The sequence below is a fragment of the Charadrius vociferus genome, unplaced genomic scaffold (assembly GCF_000708025.1).
Source record: "Charadrius vociferus isolate BGI_N301 unplaced genomic scaffold, ASM70802v2 scaffold260, whole genome shotgun sequence".
Lineage (NCBI taxonomy): Eukaryota > Metazoa > Chordata > Aves > Charadriiformes > Charadriidae > Charadrius > Charadrius vociferus.
Window position 1 is genome coordinate 228,019 of NW_009646410.1, and position 17,721 is coordinate 245,739.

The 17,721-nt window shown below is 49.2% G+C and overlaps 1 protein-coding gene across 1 annotated transcript; it reads left to right on the forward strand.

Moving 5' to 3' along the window:
• The first annotated feature begins 1,772 nt into the window (after positions 1–1,772).
• Positions 1,773–6,808, forward strand: WBP2 (WW domain binding protein 2). Its single transcript, XM_009895812.1, has 7 exons — positions 1,773–1,876; positions 2,431–2,566; positions 4,162–4,254; positions 4,560–4,676; positions 4,903–5,025; positions 6,235–6,311; positions 6,498–6,808. Exons 1-7 carry the CDS (start codon positions 1,775–1,777, stop codon positions 6,549–6,551), a joined length of 702 nt encoding a protein of 233 aa, XP_009894114.1. The 5' UTR covers positions 1,773–1,774; the 3' UTR covers positions 6,552–6,808.
• Positions 6,809–17,721: the final 10,913 nt, after the last annotated feature.

Here is a 17,721-nt window from a genome sequence, read left to right on the forward strand (position 1 = left end):
CTCCGGCGGGTCGCAGCGGGGAGCGGCCTCCCCCCCCGTCCCCTCCTTTTTTCCTCCCTCAGGGAGAGAGGTTGTGTGGGGAGGGGCGCCGAGGGGCTCGGTGGGGGGGCGGTTTAACCCTCTCGGTGTCGGCGTGGGTGGGCTCGTCCTCCCTTCTTCTCCCTACGGTTGTAGGAGTTGTACATATCCCCCTGCCCTAGAGTCTCCCCGAGGGAAGCTCTGCTAGGCCTCAGCCGCGGGCCTCCTCCCTCCCAACACTGCTCCCCTCCGCAGCCTGCCCGCCCGCCCCCCTGCCTACTGCTGGCTCGTACTGCTGTCCCCAGCCTCTCCCCCGAGCGCTCATTGAGGGCTGGCAGAGCTCAGCCTTCCAGCCAGGTGATTCCGGCCTGGACACAAGCTTTATCCTTCTTTCATCGCCCGGTGCTGCGGGAGAGATGGGCTGTTGCACCTGCACTGTGCCTCTGCTCAAGAGCTGCCTGCTTGGGAAGCACGAGGCTGCCTGCCCAGTTTGGTTTGCTGGGTTCCTTGCGTACACACCCCCTCCGTGTTTTCGGGAGGCAGCAACAGTGTTGGAAAAAGGTGCTGGGGTATAACCATGGAAACGGCCTCCACAGAGCTGCCTCTGTCTGCATGGCAATGGGCTGTCCTCACCCTCTGTGTCTGCCAGCGTGCTTTGGTTCTGACGTGGCAGTCACCTGCTTTTGGGACAAAGGATAAATTCATTCTTCAGGTCGTCTTTCCATGAGGCCAGTTAAACATTGGTATAGGAATTCTTCACCTGACTTCCATTTGGGATGTGACCCTTAGAGAATTTAGTAAGATCAATTCTGGGGCTTAAATTTGTTTTCACTGAAACAAACAACTGCGGCAGCTTAACATGTTACTGTTCCCAGTTGTCAGCCTGCCTTGGGTCAGGGGCTACTTCTAATGCTGCAGCACAGGCTGCTTGTGGTGGTTGACCCAGCTGATGTGCTGTAGCCTGAACAGAGCTGCTGACCCCTGTGCCCTTCCGGAGCTTTTTCTGGAGGAACAGGTACTTGCTGGCAGAAGAGAAAGGTGAGTGACTGAGGATGGTAACACGTAAGCTGCCAGACATAAAGGTGGTGGAGGTTTCTCCAGCTTTAGGGATTAGACTCCCTAAAGTGGATGCTTTTATGTTAATACAAGTTACCCTCTGTATCCATGCAAGGGTATTGCACTGTTTTTAATCAGGTCGGTTTCTAATTGAGAATTAAGGAGTCAGTGCAGACAACACGGGTTAATGAAGTCTAGTGACAAGAAAGGGGAATTCCTCTTGATCGCATTTCTGTGTTGGAGATGCTTAAGCTGTGGTTAGACCTTCAACAGCCTTGTTGCATAAGGCAGCCTGAGCAGTTCCTGCTTCAGCAGTCCTTCCTCTGTTGTGTTACTTGTGGTGAACCAAATTAGGGAACTGATCCAGCAGAAATGCAACACAACTTTAAAAATACATATATGTATATGTCTTGAGATCTTGATCAGTTCAATTGACTAAATTCGCTGCCTGGCTACGTAGACAGCAGTAGCTTTGCCAGCACACAGAGGAGGAAGCATAAGACTGAGAACAAGCAGCCAGTACTACTTAAGTTGCTACTGCCAATAGCAAAAAAACTCAAGAGACTGATTTTCTCTGCCGAGCACTGGCCTGAGGATAAGGCTGGTTTTGGTAGGTTAGTAAACTTACAGACAAATTGCATGTCTGCCTTGAGCTGTAAAGCTCTGACGCTGCGTCTCTTCTCTCGTTTGCAGTGTTTTGATGACCTACGACCACGTAGAAATTACCTTCAGTGATATCGAACCTATGCCAGATGCCTTCAAAGGGACCAAGAAAGGGAGTGTTTTCTTGACTCCCTACCGAGTAAGTATTAGAAGGCTTTATCTTGTGTAAGGAGATAAGGGCTCTTTGCGATTCTGTATTTAAATGTCCTCGATGCATGAAAGTCAGGATAATCTACTCCCCCTTGTAGTATGGCTCATCCTCTCCCTCTGGGGAGCATTATGAATTCATTGCATATCCTATCTATTTGTCAAAAGATAATAAATCTGATTAGTTCTTATACAGGCAGCTGTTTAGTCCATCAGGCATCTTCAAGATTTGAAATTAGCAATGGTCTGGAAATGCTGAATGCGACAACACAGCCACTAAATCATAGCTGAGTGGAGCAGCGAGTTCTCTAGAAGCTGGGAGGAGTGTTATCTGAGCAAGGGTAGTCTTCCTGGAAAGGCTCTATTGCCTTGAGGCTTCAGTTTACCCTTGAGGCTGTTCTGTGTAGCTTTTGGCTTACAGAACTGTCAAGGAGCTTCACATGTGGGCGGGAGTTTCAGTCCATTGAAAAGTCTCTTCAGATAATAAATCGGGGCTGTGTTTCCTGTTTGTTTTAAATATGCTTTATAATGTTATTTTCTTTTCAGGTTATCTTTGTATCGAAGGGAAAGGATGCTATGCAGTCTTTCGTGATGCCCTTTTATTTGTTGAAAGATTGTGAGATTAAGCAGCCTGTCTTTGGAGCAAATTATATCAAGGGTACAGTGAAAGCAGAGGCAGGAGGTATGTGTAGTACAGATATATGTTCTGTATCTTAGTTCAACTATGCAATTAGTAGCAAGTAAGTATCCAGTGTAACTGAAACTGGATGCTGACCAAGTGAGTTTTTACAGTACTGCTAAAATGTGTTTCTTTCTTTGAAACTAGCAGCTAAAAATACTCCCCTTATCTGCTCCCTGTACAGTTACAATGAACAGATCTGGTCTGTAACCGATCTCATTCTTGCCCTATGTGCAAAATACTGAGTTCAGTCATCTGGGTGATCTCACTGAGTAAACATCAGAGCAGAGTCAGCAAGAGTGAGGATGTCATTTTGCATTGGTCAGTTGAGGCTACCTGTTAATTCTGCATCCAGGTGCTCCTATGTCAAAAACTCGTGATTCTTTCTGGATCTTTTTGGGTTTTCAGGTGCAGATCTCCAGGGCACTGTTCTCTGTTAATTTCTTGTGCAATTCAAGAAAAGGGATGTTATTGCTATAGTGCATCTTAGCAGTAAAAATGACACTTAGAAGAGCATGGACTGTCTTGTAATTAGGGAATCTTCGAGGAGAGGTTTCATATTATGTTCAATAAGAAGGTTGTGGTAGACATTTTCAAGAAGAATGTTGGTTTTTTTAATCACTGTTTTATGCTTCCTGTTTTCACCAAAGGCATGTAGTTCAGTAACCTCTTTCATCCCCAGCTTGATTTGGTCTATTAGTTTTGGTGCTGAATCCACAGTGCAGTGCTTCGGAGACTTCAGTCTGTAATCCTGAAATCAGCATTGTCGCTTCTGTATGAGAGCAAAGTGAGACCATCCAGTGTGAGAGGAAGCCCAAGCAGTAGTGACAAACTCTATAAACTCTGTGAAAGGCAAACAGTTTTAGCTAAATCTTTGTGACTTTTCCCCAGACGCTGTCTCCTTTAATGAGGATGTTGCTTTAACAGCCATGAGAGTCTGGTTTAGCTCAAAAGGCTCTTTAATCTACACGTCCCTGTTTCAGCACTGACACAGCTTCTGCTTTGATGCATTGTTGGGACTCTGGGCTGTGCATGTTTTTCTTTTTTAGTCTGTAATATGAGATGTCACTAATTTTTTTTTATTATTATTATCCTGACTTGAAATATCTTCCATGGACTCTAATGTATTTATGTGGACTGTGTTTTTCACTAAGCTCTTTGCTTCATTGGGCACTCAAACTCCCAAACTAATTTATAGCTGATAGTTAGGTGTAGTTGCAAAGGCTTTTTAGCAAATGGGATTAACAAAATCCCTGTCTTCTGAACTAATCTTATACAGAGCTAGAGCAAATCCAGCGCTCCTGGTAGCTTGGTCTGTCAGCAGCTGGTGTGGAAACAGGCATGACTTTAGCAAGCTTCTGAATGTCTCCCTCATTGATGTTTCTTCAGGTGTATCTTGACCTGAAAATACTTCATAATGTGAATTTTTCTGATAGTAGGGTAATTCTGCCACATTATGCACATTATTTTTTTTCTTGGATATTTGGGATAAGCACTTTAAAGACTTATATACAGTGCATCTGTAAATAAAGTATGGAAGCTAAATAGCATTGAAGTCGCCTCTCCTTCCTTCTGAATTCTGGCTTTTCTCCCTGCAGGTGGCTGGGAAGGATCTGCCACGTTCAAGATGACCTTTTCAGCTGGGGGTGCAATCGAGTTTGGACAGCGCATGCTGCAAGTGGCATCTCAAGGTATGGGAGTCTGGTGTTCTGCCATGGTGTTCTGTTTTGTGGTTTCAGGAGGCCTTGCCTTCATCTCGCAGTAAGGGCAGTTTTAGGTTGCAACAGGTTGGATTCAAATCCATGCCAGTTCCACGCTGTATCTGGAACTTGCTTGCTTGAAAAAAAATACTTTTTTGACATCTAAGGAACAGATTTATTTGGATGGAGCTTGTTTGTTTTCCAGATAAGGATACTTGAAGTTTGTTGGAGGTTTTGCCTACGTTTGATGCAGGCTTGATGTTTTGATGAGGTCAACTTTATCTTTACTTTTCCAGTCTCCAGAGGTGAAATACCCAATGGAGCTTACGGCTATTCCTATATGCCAAATGGATCCTATGCTTTTGCACCAGCGGCAGCTAATGGGGGCTATCCTTACCCACCACCTCCTCCTGGTAAGTCTGGGAATTGAAGATGGGGATTACTCTAGTTATCAAGAGTTAAAATAGGCAAAAAGGGGAAGAAACACAAATTTTACATAGTCTTTTAAATTTGATCTGATACTTTGTGCAACTTTTGTTTCTGAACTTAATTATATTTCACTTTGGCTTGTTTTGGCTGTATGCTGTGACCCACCCAAAGGAGTTAAGTCTTTTGCTGGGTTATTTCCTTTCCTGACAGAGTTTTATCCTGGCCCTCCTGTGGCGGATGGAGACATGGGTTACATGCAGCTTCCACCCCCGCCATACCCAGGGCCCATGGAACCCCCTGTCAGCGGTCCAGACCTGCCCGCCACTCCCGCAGGTAAGAAGCGTGTGCGGGTGAATTAGCTGACAATGTTTTATTTTTTTTTAACCCATAAACCAGATATTGTTTCTTGTCTGTTATCTCTTGGGGAGCTTAAAGTCAACTTAGAAGCTCCACTTAGAAGTTAAAATTGCTTAGGAGAGGGAGTACAGAGCTCCCCTAATCCGCAGCCTTGGATATCCAGCTCAGTCTGGAGGCCAGCCTGATTCTCTACAGGGTGGATACCATTAGCGGATGTTTTGCAGCTGGATTTATTCTTGTGGCAGAAAAAATACAGTTTATGATTCTCCTGTTGTGGTAATCTTGCTCTGTTAGATGAATAAAAAGAAATTGATGATGAAATATGTTTCTAGTCTATTTCAGTTCACAAATGTGGCTTTGCTGATACTTGCTCCCCCTTCCCCCATTTCACTTTAATCTGGTTCCTTTTGCTTAAACAACATGGAACAGAGAAATAGGTAATGGAAAGAAGCTGGGGAAAAGTCAGTCTCATTTTCAGTCATTTGAGTTTTATCAAAATTATTTCAAACATGGTCTTAAAAGGTCTGCATGGAGGGGAGGTTGGGAACCAACCCAAAAAATGAGCTTTTGTGGTTGGACACAACCATAGATCTCTCACAGGTAAATTCTTACCCAGACAAATATCCTAAACTTCTCTCTTTTGTTTGAATAAACAACCAATCATCTCTGAACTATTATTTGGAAAGTGGCACTGATCCAGATGATTGTACAAGACTTTTGTATTCTTCAGAAATCGAGGATCTGAATTGCCTTAATAAATTACTGTCTTTAGACTATGAATCCCCTGAGCTGCTATAAACTTGTGCTGATCTTTGTTTTGTCTTGTGTTTTCACTCATAAGAAGAATGGTTTGTTGACTTCCTTTTTAAGGGATGTGGTCTGTATTTAGGCAAAATAGCCGTTAGCATTTATTTGTTGGCTAACAGGCAAGTCCCAGGTGACATTTCCAGACTAAGTCTTGGGACTCTTTCACTTCTGACTTGACAGTCCTGTGGCAACTGAATCTTTAGGACTTGGAAGAGATAATGCTTAATTGTCGTGTTTTTGTAACTATTTTGCAACTCAAGAGTTGGTCAAATAGTGCTCTGTTAGTAACACTTGATGGCCAAGAACATGTGGAGTTTTTGTTTGATTGTAAAAGTTTTCTGTGTGTCACCAAATCTGTAATCTCTCTTTTGGTGACAGCTGAAGCAAAGGCTGCCGAAGCCGCTGCCAGTGCTTACTACAGCCCCGTCAACCCCCATAACGTCTATATGCCCTCGGTAAGTTCTTCTGTCATTCTGGCATTGCAATGTGACCCTAAGTGTGTATTTAGCAGTTCTTTTTCTCAGTGACACAGCAAAGTTTGTCTGAGTTGATTTTGTGGTGGGGTTTTTTTTTCATTGTTGATGTTTGGTTTTTTTTTTCCTTAGCCATGATATGATATTCTTTTATTGTCTTTATTTCAGGACCAGCCGCCCCCTCCTCCATACTTCCCACCAGAGGACAAGAAAAACCAATAAGCTAACAGAGAACTTCTCCACAACTCATTGCTTTCTTACTTCCCATTTTGGCAGAATCTTGGGGCATGGTCCATAGCACTGAGGAGTAGAGCCTTCCCCCAAGGCACGTAGCTTTCATGGACTCTAGTGGTAGATATGTGCAGAGCAAGGGGAGAGATCTCAACAGCCTGGGTTACCTCATAGAGGGTTTGCTTTCCTACTGCAATTCCCTTCTCCCTGTGCGCGGCATCACTAAAACTGGAGGTTCTCTTCATCTGTGATTGTTTCCCTTATGTCTGTTTCTTTTGAGACTTAAATTATACCTCTTTAAGCAACTACTCCAAATTGATAATTAACATGCTCATAACATGGAAACAAGGCTCCTGGGGAAGCTGGGGGTGTCCTGAATTTACCTTAGTGTGCAGCCAAGAGCATCTCTGGACACAGGGATGTCTCTGGGTATTCCTCTCAGCCCAGAGTGTCACGTGCAACTTTTCCCTCTGCTACTGAGAAAGGGCTTCAAAGGGAACCTTTGGGATCTCAAAGGAAATAGATCTCTATTACATTTTTCAGGTACCTATTGAACTTTCTTGGGTTTTTTAGCTAAGTCATTCCTGCCAATCGTAGCACATAATCTGTTAGCCCTCCAAATTTTCCTGCTGTGCACTGTGTATGATGATGCTGACGAGCTTCCCTTCTTAAGAAAGCATACTACTCTTTACAGGGTTGATCAGTAGCATCTAACTAGTTATAGATCATATGGGAACACTAATTTTCTGTTGTCTGTCTTTTCCAGTTAGAGTCGTGGGCTTGTGATCACTAAGTCCTAAATATTCTCTTTATAGTTTATAATGCACTTTGGTTTTTTCTTTCCTGTAACACCAGTTACACTTTTTGGCCAGTGAAGCATCTTACTGCTGTGATTTAACTGGTGGATTGATAGCTAATGGGGAGAATATAGTTGCTTTATTTCTGCCCTGGAAGCACTTGAGAGAATATGCAAAACGTTGGAATAAGCTGTTAGGTACAACTGAGCTGCTCATTTGACTGTTGTTTAAAGCTGTTAGTGTTCCTGGATCGGCTGTGAATTTACTTCCCGGTAACTTGAACATGGGCTCCTTGGACTGAGGGTTCAAGCATTTCCCTTCCGTAGCATTGATTCATAGATCTCATTAGCAACGACTCTAGTATGCAGAACCTCTGCAGGACTGATCAGAATCCAGGTTGTAAAACTTTGCATTGTACAAAGCTTTGCACGAATCAGACTTCGCTGACTTCTGAGAGCGGAGAGAGAGAAAATCCTTCCCAGCAAGTGTGAAGAAAGATTGTGTGCTAGGAAACTGCTGAGACTTGCTGCATGCAGCCTGCTTGGAGAGAAAAAAGTTCCACCTCGTTTTCTTTTTGTTCGAGTCTAGCTGATTAATCAAATTGCTACTGTCTGTGCACTGACTTTTCTAGAATTGCTACTGCAGTGATGTAAAGAAATGGTTATTTTAAAAAAAAATATTTATTTTGAAAATGTTTGATTAATATATTAATGTGAAATGACTTTTGAATGCACATTTGTTTTGCCAAGACTGTGAAGTAAAGAGAAATCAGCTCAAAACTTAGTGTTTGTGCGTTTATGCGTATAGGCAAACTTGATGGTGACTTAGTAGCTTTGTATGGGGAGAGGGAGAATTAAACAGCAAAATCACTTGGATTTTGTTCTTGGCTATTCATTGGTGACATTAGTTGCTTGATTTCTCTTGGCTGACTTTGTGAAATAAAAAGAAGATGTTTAAATCTTTTAACAAACACCCATTTCGCAATTCCTGTTGTAAACTGGCGAGGCGGCTCCTTAACTCTTCACCCAGATGTGTTACCCAGATGTTTTTTCCAGACCAATTGACCTTGTAAAAGTTGCAACCTATTGCTAGATGAAGTAGTTGAGGACGCAGCATATTTTTTGCCTCTAAAATATGTCTCTAATTAGTATCAATCCATAATTTTATCTTTTTTTTTTTTTTTTTTTTTTAAGTGTGCTGAGATGCCTGGGTAGTTCTGCTCAGTTAGGTCTGAACTCTCTAAGGTGGTGTGGTCCACCTGGTAGCTCTTCTCCCTGGGAAAGGGGGGAGTTGATACTCCAGCAGCATGAAGCGTTGCTCCTCGGTGTGCTCCAGCAGCAGTGCGAGAGCTGTTAACTCTTCATGTATGAGCAGAATTAGGCGTGTCGGTATCATTTGGCAGGGGAGGAGCGTTCCACGTGGGATGTGGTCCTCTGATTACCGAGACTGGGTGAGTCCCTCCAGTTTGCAGTGACATGTGTCAAACAGAAGTTATTCAGAAGCTGCTCTACAGGTAACGTTCAAACCTTGCGTGGTTTCATTCCTCTAATGAGCTGTGACTAGCTGCCTTAATTCTCTTGAACTCCCTGAACAACTGGGGTGGACATCTTCCAGATTCTGCTCTTCTACAGCACTTTTGACTCTCACGTCCTCCCACGTGGCTGTTTTACTGCATTTTAAGGCTGGCTGAGCCCCTGGGGTTTGTTTTCTGTAGCAAGAGGTGGGTGGAGATGGAAAGCATTAAGAGATAAAATGTTACAGCCCAGTAGGAACCTAATAAATCCGTTTTGTGAATTAGATCACTTCAAATCGAGGTTTCCTGAATCACATCAGTCCAACTGTAAGATGCTGCAGAAATCTCTCTGTAGTCTGTTCTGTTTTAAAACAAGTCCCTCCCAGTTACCCTCTACTCCCAGACAGATAATCCTAGAAAACATAGATTGCACGAAGTTTCCAGGTCTCTTGCCCAGCACTGCTCACTGTGCAGCTCTTATGCCAACAATCAGCACAAACCCATGAGGTGGGGTTTTTTTGTTTGTTTGGGTTTTATTTATTTATATTTTTTTAAATCTTTCCTCAACTAAGTGTGCGGGAGAGAAGAAACATTTAGATAATCTGCTTTGATGAGAACTTGGCTCCATGGCTCAAGCTGAGTGTCTCTTCCGCTAGTGTGGCCAAGTGGTAAGATCTGCAGAAAGACCATAAGGTTTGCTGCCTGGAAAAAGGAAAATATGTCGAGACGATGAGTCAGGCTGGAATAAATGAAATATTCCTCTCCTCGACATGGGTATTAATGAGCTAAATCAGTGGCTTTTGAGCCATGAGCTTTCTACAATGCTTTGTTGGTGAATATCCCTGTTCTTCTAGGCTGGAGCTTGACATGGTCTATGGGGAGGTGAGAAGAAGCAAGCCAAAATAAAGAGAGTGATCCTGGTCTTCTCAGTGTGTTTGGGGCATTCTGATGAGAAGTGAAGTGCATTTTGGGAATGCTGAAGCTGTGAGGCCAAAAGGTTGGGCAAATCACAGAGTCCGCAAGGCTCGTGCAGGTACTTGGTCGAGTGGAGCATCATGATTCAGGCGGGTGCAGGTTTTGGCCAGATGAATGCTAGTGAGAATCCCCACCTTGCTTGTCCGAAACCCCAAATTTGGCTTAGGTACTGAGGACTCGCTGCCTTCTCCCTGATGGGAACAGGGAGCTGTGCTCTGCTTTGGAAAGGGCTTAGTGGAAGAGTCAGCCGGTCCTGCTGCCCGCATGGAAGATTTTAAATATTAAAGCAGGGAAGTGCAACTGAAAGTCTGCGTCTGCTCTGGAAGTGGGGTGGGAGTAGGGCAGGAGGAAATGTTGTGCATTAATACGTGTCCAGATCTGGTCCCTGCTTGTGTGATTAATCAGCTGTGCAGCAGAAAGGCTGTCATGTGAAAGCTAGATCGGTACCATTAAATTCCGATATTTAGATGGTATTATACAATTGACAAAAAAGAGGGGGCATAGGGAACAGTTAGGGTTGGATCCAGTTAATCTTTTGGCATAGACAGGATTTCTGCCACCGTGTACAGTTGTGTCTCCTCAGTCTGACTTAGGCTTTTCGTTTGAGAAGTCACTCGCTGCTCCTCGTGCCTTCTTCCCCCCTCTGAGTACGTGCCTATTTCCCTCCTTCACGGCCCTGTGGTGTAACTGGGTATTTCTAAAGTGCTTTGAGATCTTATGCAAAAAATACTGCTACTGGGTCCTGCTTACAGATTTCCTACTATCAGCCCTGAAATCTTGCTGACGTTCCTGGGGACTGCGGGATGGGGCATGTGTGCCCTTGGCCAGGATTGCCTCCAGCCAAAGGAAGAGACCGAGCCCTCCTCCTCCTCTGCACCATCCTGCCCAGATTTTACCTTGAGCACTCCTGCTTTGTGCCACCTATTATGCACACACAAAAGAAAAATCAAAACACATCATTATTTTACATTAATAGCTGGAGGGACTGGCGGAGCGGTCACAGGGACTGTGGATAAGCCAGCCTGGCCAGTGCCCGTCTGCCCCGTGTGTGTGTGTATCAATCTTCCTTCGGGGACCACGAGGACTCCCCGCTGCTCTCTAAGCAGTAGATGGTCAAATCGCATCTCTGCCCTGTGGTGGACACTGATTTAAGAGCGCTGGCTCCCTTCACAAGTGCTGCTGGAGGTGACAGGAGGTGTGGGGTGAAGTTTGGACCCAGCTGTTCCCAGAGCAGCCGGGAGCGGGGCCAGCCCTCGCCGGTGAGCGGCTCCTGTTGGCCAATGCGGTCACATCACCTGTACCGCCAGCCATAAACAACTGCCAGGTTGGTATTAGAAGATGGGTTTTGCTAAGACAGGCTGTGAAGAAGAGGTGGTTTCAGGTTTAAAGCTGTGGGAGTAAGCCCAAGTGACAAATGTGGGGGTTTTGTGGGTTGGTATGAAATGCCGGGACATGCAGGGTGGAGATCTTCATTTCAGGCGAGGGTTTTCTTTGTGAGCCGTAGCGGGTATTACTCACCCGTCTGCTCTCCTGCGTGAGTCAGCTCGAAGAGCTGCCATCATGAGACTGAACTGGAAACTGGTATTTCAGCACCCTCCTCGCTCAAGGGCCCTCACTGTGTCGCCGCCGAGAGAGGTGAGAACGGGATGTGAAGAGACCCACGTCACGGTGAGCAGGAGAGGGGACTCGTACCCGCCAGCGGGAGCTGCTGGATCTCATGCCTCAGGGTGCAAACGCACCGGGATCCATCTCTGCTGCGTCCTCCCAGCTGCCCGCCTGCCATTTCCTACACATTTCCTACAGTCTCCAGATCCCGGAGTGAAAGGTATCAGCTTGGGGTCCATTTGCAAGCTCAGTTCAGCAAATCCCATCTTTCTGAACCTTTTCTTTCCCTTGCTCAACTCGTCCAGTCTCTCCTCCTCTGCGTACTTTGCTCCGTAAGGGCTGGGCTCTGGCTGGGATGCGGTTGCTCCTCCCGCGGCACCAACCGGCTGCAATAATATCCCGTGTTTTGGCATGTCTGTCTGGGATCTGGGGGTGGTGGGGAGGTTCAGCCCTGCAGCCTCTTCCCGTTGTCTAAGCGTGCGGCTCTGCAGGGCTTGGTGGGCTCCTCAGGGGGCTTTGACACGCGTGTGGGGAGAGGCGGTGGTGGAGAAGCCATGGTGGGACCATTTTGGGGCTGAAGCTGGTCAATAATTTGGCATGCATGCTCCAGGATAGGCATGAAGGTGCTTGATACGCACCGTGGGGCATGCCTGATACGCGGGTGTCAGCCCCGCGTTCTTCCACCTTCACAGGCACCCACCCTGGTCCCTCCTCAGCTCAAGCAGGTCCTGCTGCTCTGAACTCAGTGCCCCAAACTAGTAGATAAGTGACCTTGACATTTGTATGTCCCCTCCCTTTCCTTCCCCCGCCGTGACAGCCGCCGCTGCCCTGGCTCCGTGGTGGTGGGGTGATATATCCAGTGGCTGACACTGAATTCATCTCTCCGGGAGAGGCAGGTGGATGAAATATTTGCCGCGCGCAGGTGGCACAGGGCAGCGATGGAGAACATGTCTTAAAGCTGTCACGGGGCGCCTCAAGCCAAACGAATGGCGTCCAGGTCAAGACGTGAAGTTTGTGACCTAAGTGACAAGGCAGGCTGCTGCCCGGGGGGAGGTCTGTGCTCTCCCCCTGCCTTGTGCTGCCGTGCAGGGAGCCAGACGCAGCGTTTGAGCCGGGATGGTGTCCGGGCAGGTCAGCCCTGGGCTCTGGGTGCCAGGGGGACGGCAGGGCAGCGGGGCCAGAGTGGGCAGGACACGTCGTGCTTTCCCTTATGGGACCCAGCCAGGTCCCTGGGGAGCTGGAGCAGCTCCGAGCAGAGCTTGGCATCGCAGCGGTGTTTCCTCCGGAGGGGCTGGGGCTGGTGAAGCCCCCCCAGGGTGACCAGGGGGCTGACTGCCTCGTGGGCAGCGTGACCGGAGTCATCCTCACACCCCCGCCGTGGACCAGCAGGTCTCGTGGCAGGGCTCCCGGTGGACAGGCAGCTTTCACACCCGTCCTGCCCCGTGTGGGTGGCTGGAAATCCCCTTTGCCCTTCCCATAAGGACAGGGTTTGCCTTGATGTCCTCCTAAGATGTCCCAAATGGGGTGGGGAGTGCTGTGCCCCCCCCTTCTTCTTCACAGGTACCATTGCTTTTCGGTAGGCGCACTCAAAGCACTCGGGAGAGCTCACGGACGGAAAGATGTGGGGTTAGGGCAGAAGTAACAAAAAGACCCCAGAGTAGACAAGGGAGGGAACTGACTGACATCCCTCCTGGGTATGAAATCACTGGTCCCAGCGCACACAGCACCCGTAGGTCCCCGGGGGGATGCCCCGGCCGGGCAGCGGGGAGGAGGGGGGAGCAGGAGCGTTCCTGTTCTCATTTTGAAACCACCTTCCTCTCCTCCACCTCGTGCTTTTACAGTACGCCTTGCCAAACTCGGGCAGGCGCAGCCTGGTTGTGCAGAGTCATTGGACCCCGTGTTTAAAAGGAGAAGTGAGGGAGGGACATGTTGAAATCAATTTTTTGACTATTTGCCCATTTCCAGCCGAGAGGTTGAGATAAGGGTGAGGGCAGACTGCGGCTCCAGGATTATCAAGCCAAGAGGTAGGGAGATAAACTGCTATTAATCTTGTGGAAGGCCCTTTCACACCGGGTAAAGGGAAGATGATACCCTTTAAAGAAGGCGGTACTGCTTGGTTTTTGGAGGTCTGTTTTCTCAGCGGCACCTATAACCCTGTGCGTGAGTGAGCTGTGGACTTTATTTATATGGGGGGCTGGCTGTGACCCCACAGGAGTATAGCCCTATGGCCGGTAAGGTTTTCCTCTCAGATGAGCTGTTCTTAAAAGGAATGGAGGGGTTTAGTCTATATTGCGTTCACTCTACATTGTGCATATATATGGTACGTGCCCCTGGCTGGTTATTTTGGGGGGCAGATCGATGTTGTGGGGAGGGAGGGCTATTTTAGGGAATGCTGACCCTCTCCCTTTGGAAAACAAAGTTGTTTCCAGTTGTCCTGAAGGTTTGGGGCATGGAGTTTATTGAGCTTTGTCTCTACTAACCAGAAATCTGTGCTGAAGCTGGAGCTGCTTTTGTAGGGCTTTTCTTACTGTTTCCTGGACATGAAGTAATTTGAGGTGTAAATACCATGAGATACGCGAGCTCAGTGATTTTTGTCACCGGCGTTTTGTGGAGCAGGTGGCTGCTGGTAAAACCCAGGGGGATAAAGGATATTTGCTGCTATTGAAACGGGATCACCAAACAACTCTCCCTTTGCACACGCAGAGGCTCAAACCTGCGCGAGCCCTGCACAGAGACCTTCCGTAGGGATCACGCTGGCCTCTGATGGGGGACGTGTGCTGCCCACCCTGCCGGGCATCACAAATCAGACCCGAGCAATGCAGGGACCAGCTGGGGACCTGTGGGGGAAAGTGCTTTTTAACAGACAATTCCACACTGGAGCTGAAGTTGTCCTCCCTAAAACCTGCAAAACCCCACCACAGCCACCGGCTCCTGGCTGGAGAACAACTGCCTGATGCTTAGCAATATTTATGATTGCAGCGGATTTTATTTCTTCAGCCTTACAAGGAGAAGGGAGGTGGATTTGAGGTTTAACGAATTTTTTAGCAGTTGTTCTCTCTGTGCTGGTTGAGGTAAGAGATGTTTCTTTGACCCCTGTTATTTTTTGTTGGCAAGAAGCAGCGAAAGGTGTGAGCAGCTCGGGGATGCTGAATCCGCGTCCTGCCTTTATCTCTGTGGTTGCTCTTTGCTAGGCCAGATTTTGCTTTTGCAATCAAAGCTAAAAGCAAAGACGAGAGCAATCATTTTCAAACGCCATTGTGCGCTTTACATCTCTACTTCCCACCGACAACGTTTTGCAGCAGAGCACGGCGCTGACGTCCCAGATCAATAAACAGCATTTGTGTGTGTCAAGGGAGGAGGGATGCAGAATAGAAATCCGCTCCTCTGCCGTGTCCCCCTCCATCAGCGAGGGAGGAGATGCTTTTAAACTCTTTGCCCAAGGTGAAGCAAATGCTGTTTAAGGTCAAGGTTGAGGCTGCCGGGGCTGGACAAGCACCTCCGAGCGCCTCCGCCAGCAAAGGAGACAGGCACCCTCACTGCGCACGGGGCGAGGAGGCGGCTCCACCGCCAAACTGGGGAGCCCGGAGGAAGTGATGCTGAAGCCCAGTTCCTCCAGGCTGCTGTGTGGGGACAGTTACAAAAGAGCCCTCCTGACACGGGAGGGAGCAGAAGTGTAACGAGCAGCTTTTTTCAGACCTCTGGGGATGAGAGTGAACGCTAGAGCAGGGATGGATTTCAGCTTTTCGGGTGTCTTGCTGTATCTTTGGATTTTTATTCCGTGGATTAGCTTGGCATCCCCCTGCCCCTGGCAACTCGCTGTGCATGTGCTGTGCCACGTCACAGCCCCGGTCCCGTGCTGGCTGATCCCCACAAAGAAAGTTTGACCCTCACGTTGCCCTGCTGCTAACACCGGCAGCCCTGTTTCCATCTCCTGCTCCCTCAACTTCAGGCAACCCCCTTTGCCAATATAACCCGCTCTCACACAGTTTCAAGGCGAAGAGAAGTTGTGTCTCTCCTAAAGCAGCTAAAACAGTGCAACCTGCCGTAATCGAACGACTCGATGATTTCAAGGATGAAAGGGACTGGCTGGCCGCCTCCCCCCCATGCTGCTGCCAGCATCCTCCTGCAGCCCTGGTTCGAGCCAGTGTGCTGCAGGGTACCTCCACGCAGGTACCTCCACGCTATTGGAGTCAGCTCTTGGCAATGTCCCGTAGGTAGTTAAGGGGACAAACTTTCCAATGTAGTTTCCATGGTCGTGGTTTCCTGCTTGGATTAAGCAGAAATCCCTGACAGGCTCCACAGCACCGCTGAACGCTTCGGGGAGCCTCTGCCCACCGCGCTGCATTAGAAGCATCTTGCTTGCAGCTTCCAGGAGTGTCTGGGGGCCAGAAATAGGAAGGCTGGGAAGACAAAAACTCCCCTCCATGGAGAGTGTAGTGTCAGCCATGGGCATGACACTACTTTGCAGAGCCTGTGGGCGCTCAGCAGCCGCAGCAGCGACATGCAAGTCTTGAGCGCAGGCTGATGTCCTTCCCTGGGCTGTGGGTCCGTCCGCTGAGGAGCAAACGCTTGTGCAGCTCAACACCCCCTCCGAACCTGAGCCCGAGGATGCTCTTAGCTGCACATGAAAGTACATTAAACATCCAGGAGCAAACTAGCTCTTCCCTTGGTCATCTCCTGGGCTGCAGCTCCCCCCTTTGCCATCAGCGCAGGCGTTTCGATAGGGATCTTGGAGGGGCGGGTGCTGCTGCCGGTCTGCGATACGCAACTGCCTTGGGAGTTGCAATCAGATAAAGTGTTTACAAGAATGAAAGCTGACAGTAAAGCACAAATGTTTAACTCTGTTTCCTGCTGCTTTATTTCTCATTCACCAGCTCTGCCTGGACAGCCCATTTGGGAGAAAGGCCGTGTGCCCTTTCCCGGTGCTGTTGCCAGCACGCGTGCTAACTGCATCAGTTCTCAGCCCAACCTTGTCCAATGCTCCTCGGTGCCACAGGGATTTCCCACCCCGCAGATTTTGCACGGGGTTTCAAATCCCTTCCATCCCCCTGGGCTGAAAATGACTCCTGCTTTCTGCAGGGTCCCCATCTGCGCTCGCAGGGCACGGTGGATCCCAAATATACATTGGAGCCCAGATCCTCCGTGTGGCCCCCACCCATCCTCCCCACCACCTCCTTTCCCAGCTGGGCTTTGCCTTCTAAGGGCTATTCCTGTCCACTTGCTCCCAATTCCTCGCTCGTAAATAGCAGCAGGGACTGGATGTGACACCTTCCTTTTGCTCCCATCCTGTCTGCGCCACGAGGTCCCCCATCGCCGAGAGGCCGCCCACGCGGGACAGGGGTGGTGGGAAGCAGGGCCGGGGCGCCTGCGTCCCCGTGATGCTCTCAAAAGGAGGCCTGCGCACATTTCCGCTTGTTAAAATGGCCATGGGGAGATAAGGTCTGTGGTTTCCTTTGAGCATGCGAGTGAGGGGGAGAGGCGGCAGTGGCAGGCAGAGCTGCAGCCGCTCCCCTGCCCTGCGCTGAGCCTCCCCCCGAGATGGATGCCGCTGGCGAGACCCCTGCAGGGACCCTCCCCGGGGATGAGAGCCCCGAGGTAGGTGGCCTTGTCCCCGGAGGGCTGCGGAGCCTTTTCGGGGCTGGGGAGCATGTTTGGGGTGCGACGGCTGCAGGGAGGGGGTCGGGGAGGTTGTGCCCAGGGGAGCGCGGGGTGCAGAGCTGGGAGCTGAGGCTGTAAAAGGGGAATGAGAGAAAAGGGATCGAGTCGGTGTTCCGGCCGGGGTGCTTTGCAAGGGTGAGCAAGGAGTGGGGGTGGGGGGTACCATACCTGTGCAGACCTTCACCCAAGGGCTGTGTGTGGGGTCGGCTGCAGCCCTGCGCCGGCACTGAGGGTCCCCTCTTCGCTCAGCTACAGCTTCCCAGTGCCTCCCAGCCCCTCTGGGCTCCCTGCTGCCAGCAGATCCCGCAAAGCCCTGCTCTCGGCCAACTCAACCCAACCCAACCCAACCCAACCGACTTCCTCTGCAGCGGCTGGACAGATGGCGTCGCTGTGTCTGTCCCTGTGGAGATGGGACCCACGGCCCTGCACGCTTCTGCCCGGCGCTGCTGGGAGGATGCAGGCAAGGTCCCCCATGCTGGACCCTGGCATGATCTGTCCTGGTGGTGTCCCCCCTCCAAGGGACTTGCCTTCCCTCCTAAGTGCCACCATATCCTCAGCCAAGCTGGCCTCCCGCGCCGGTGACACCGCCGCCGCTAACGGGGTGGAGGGGGGT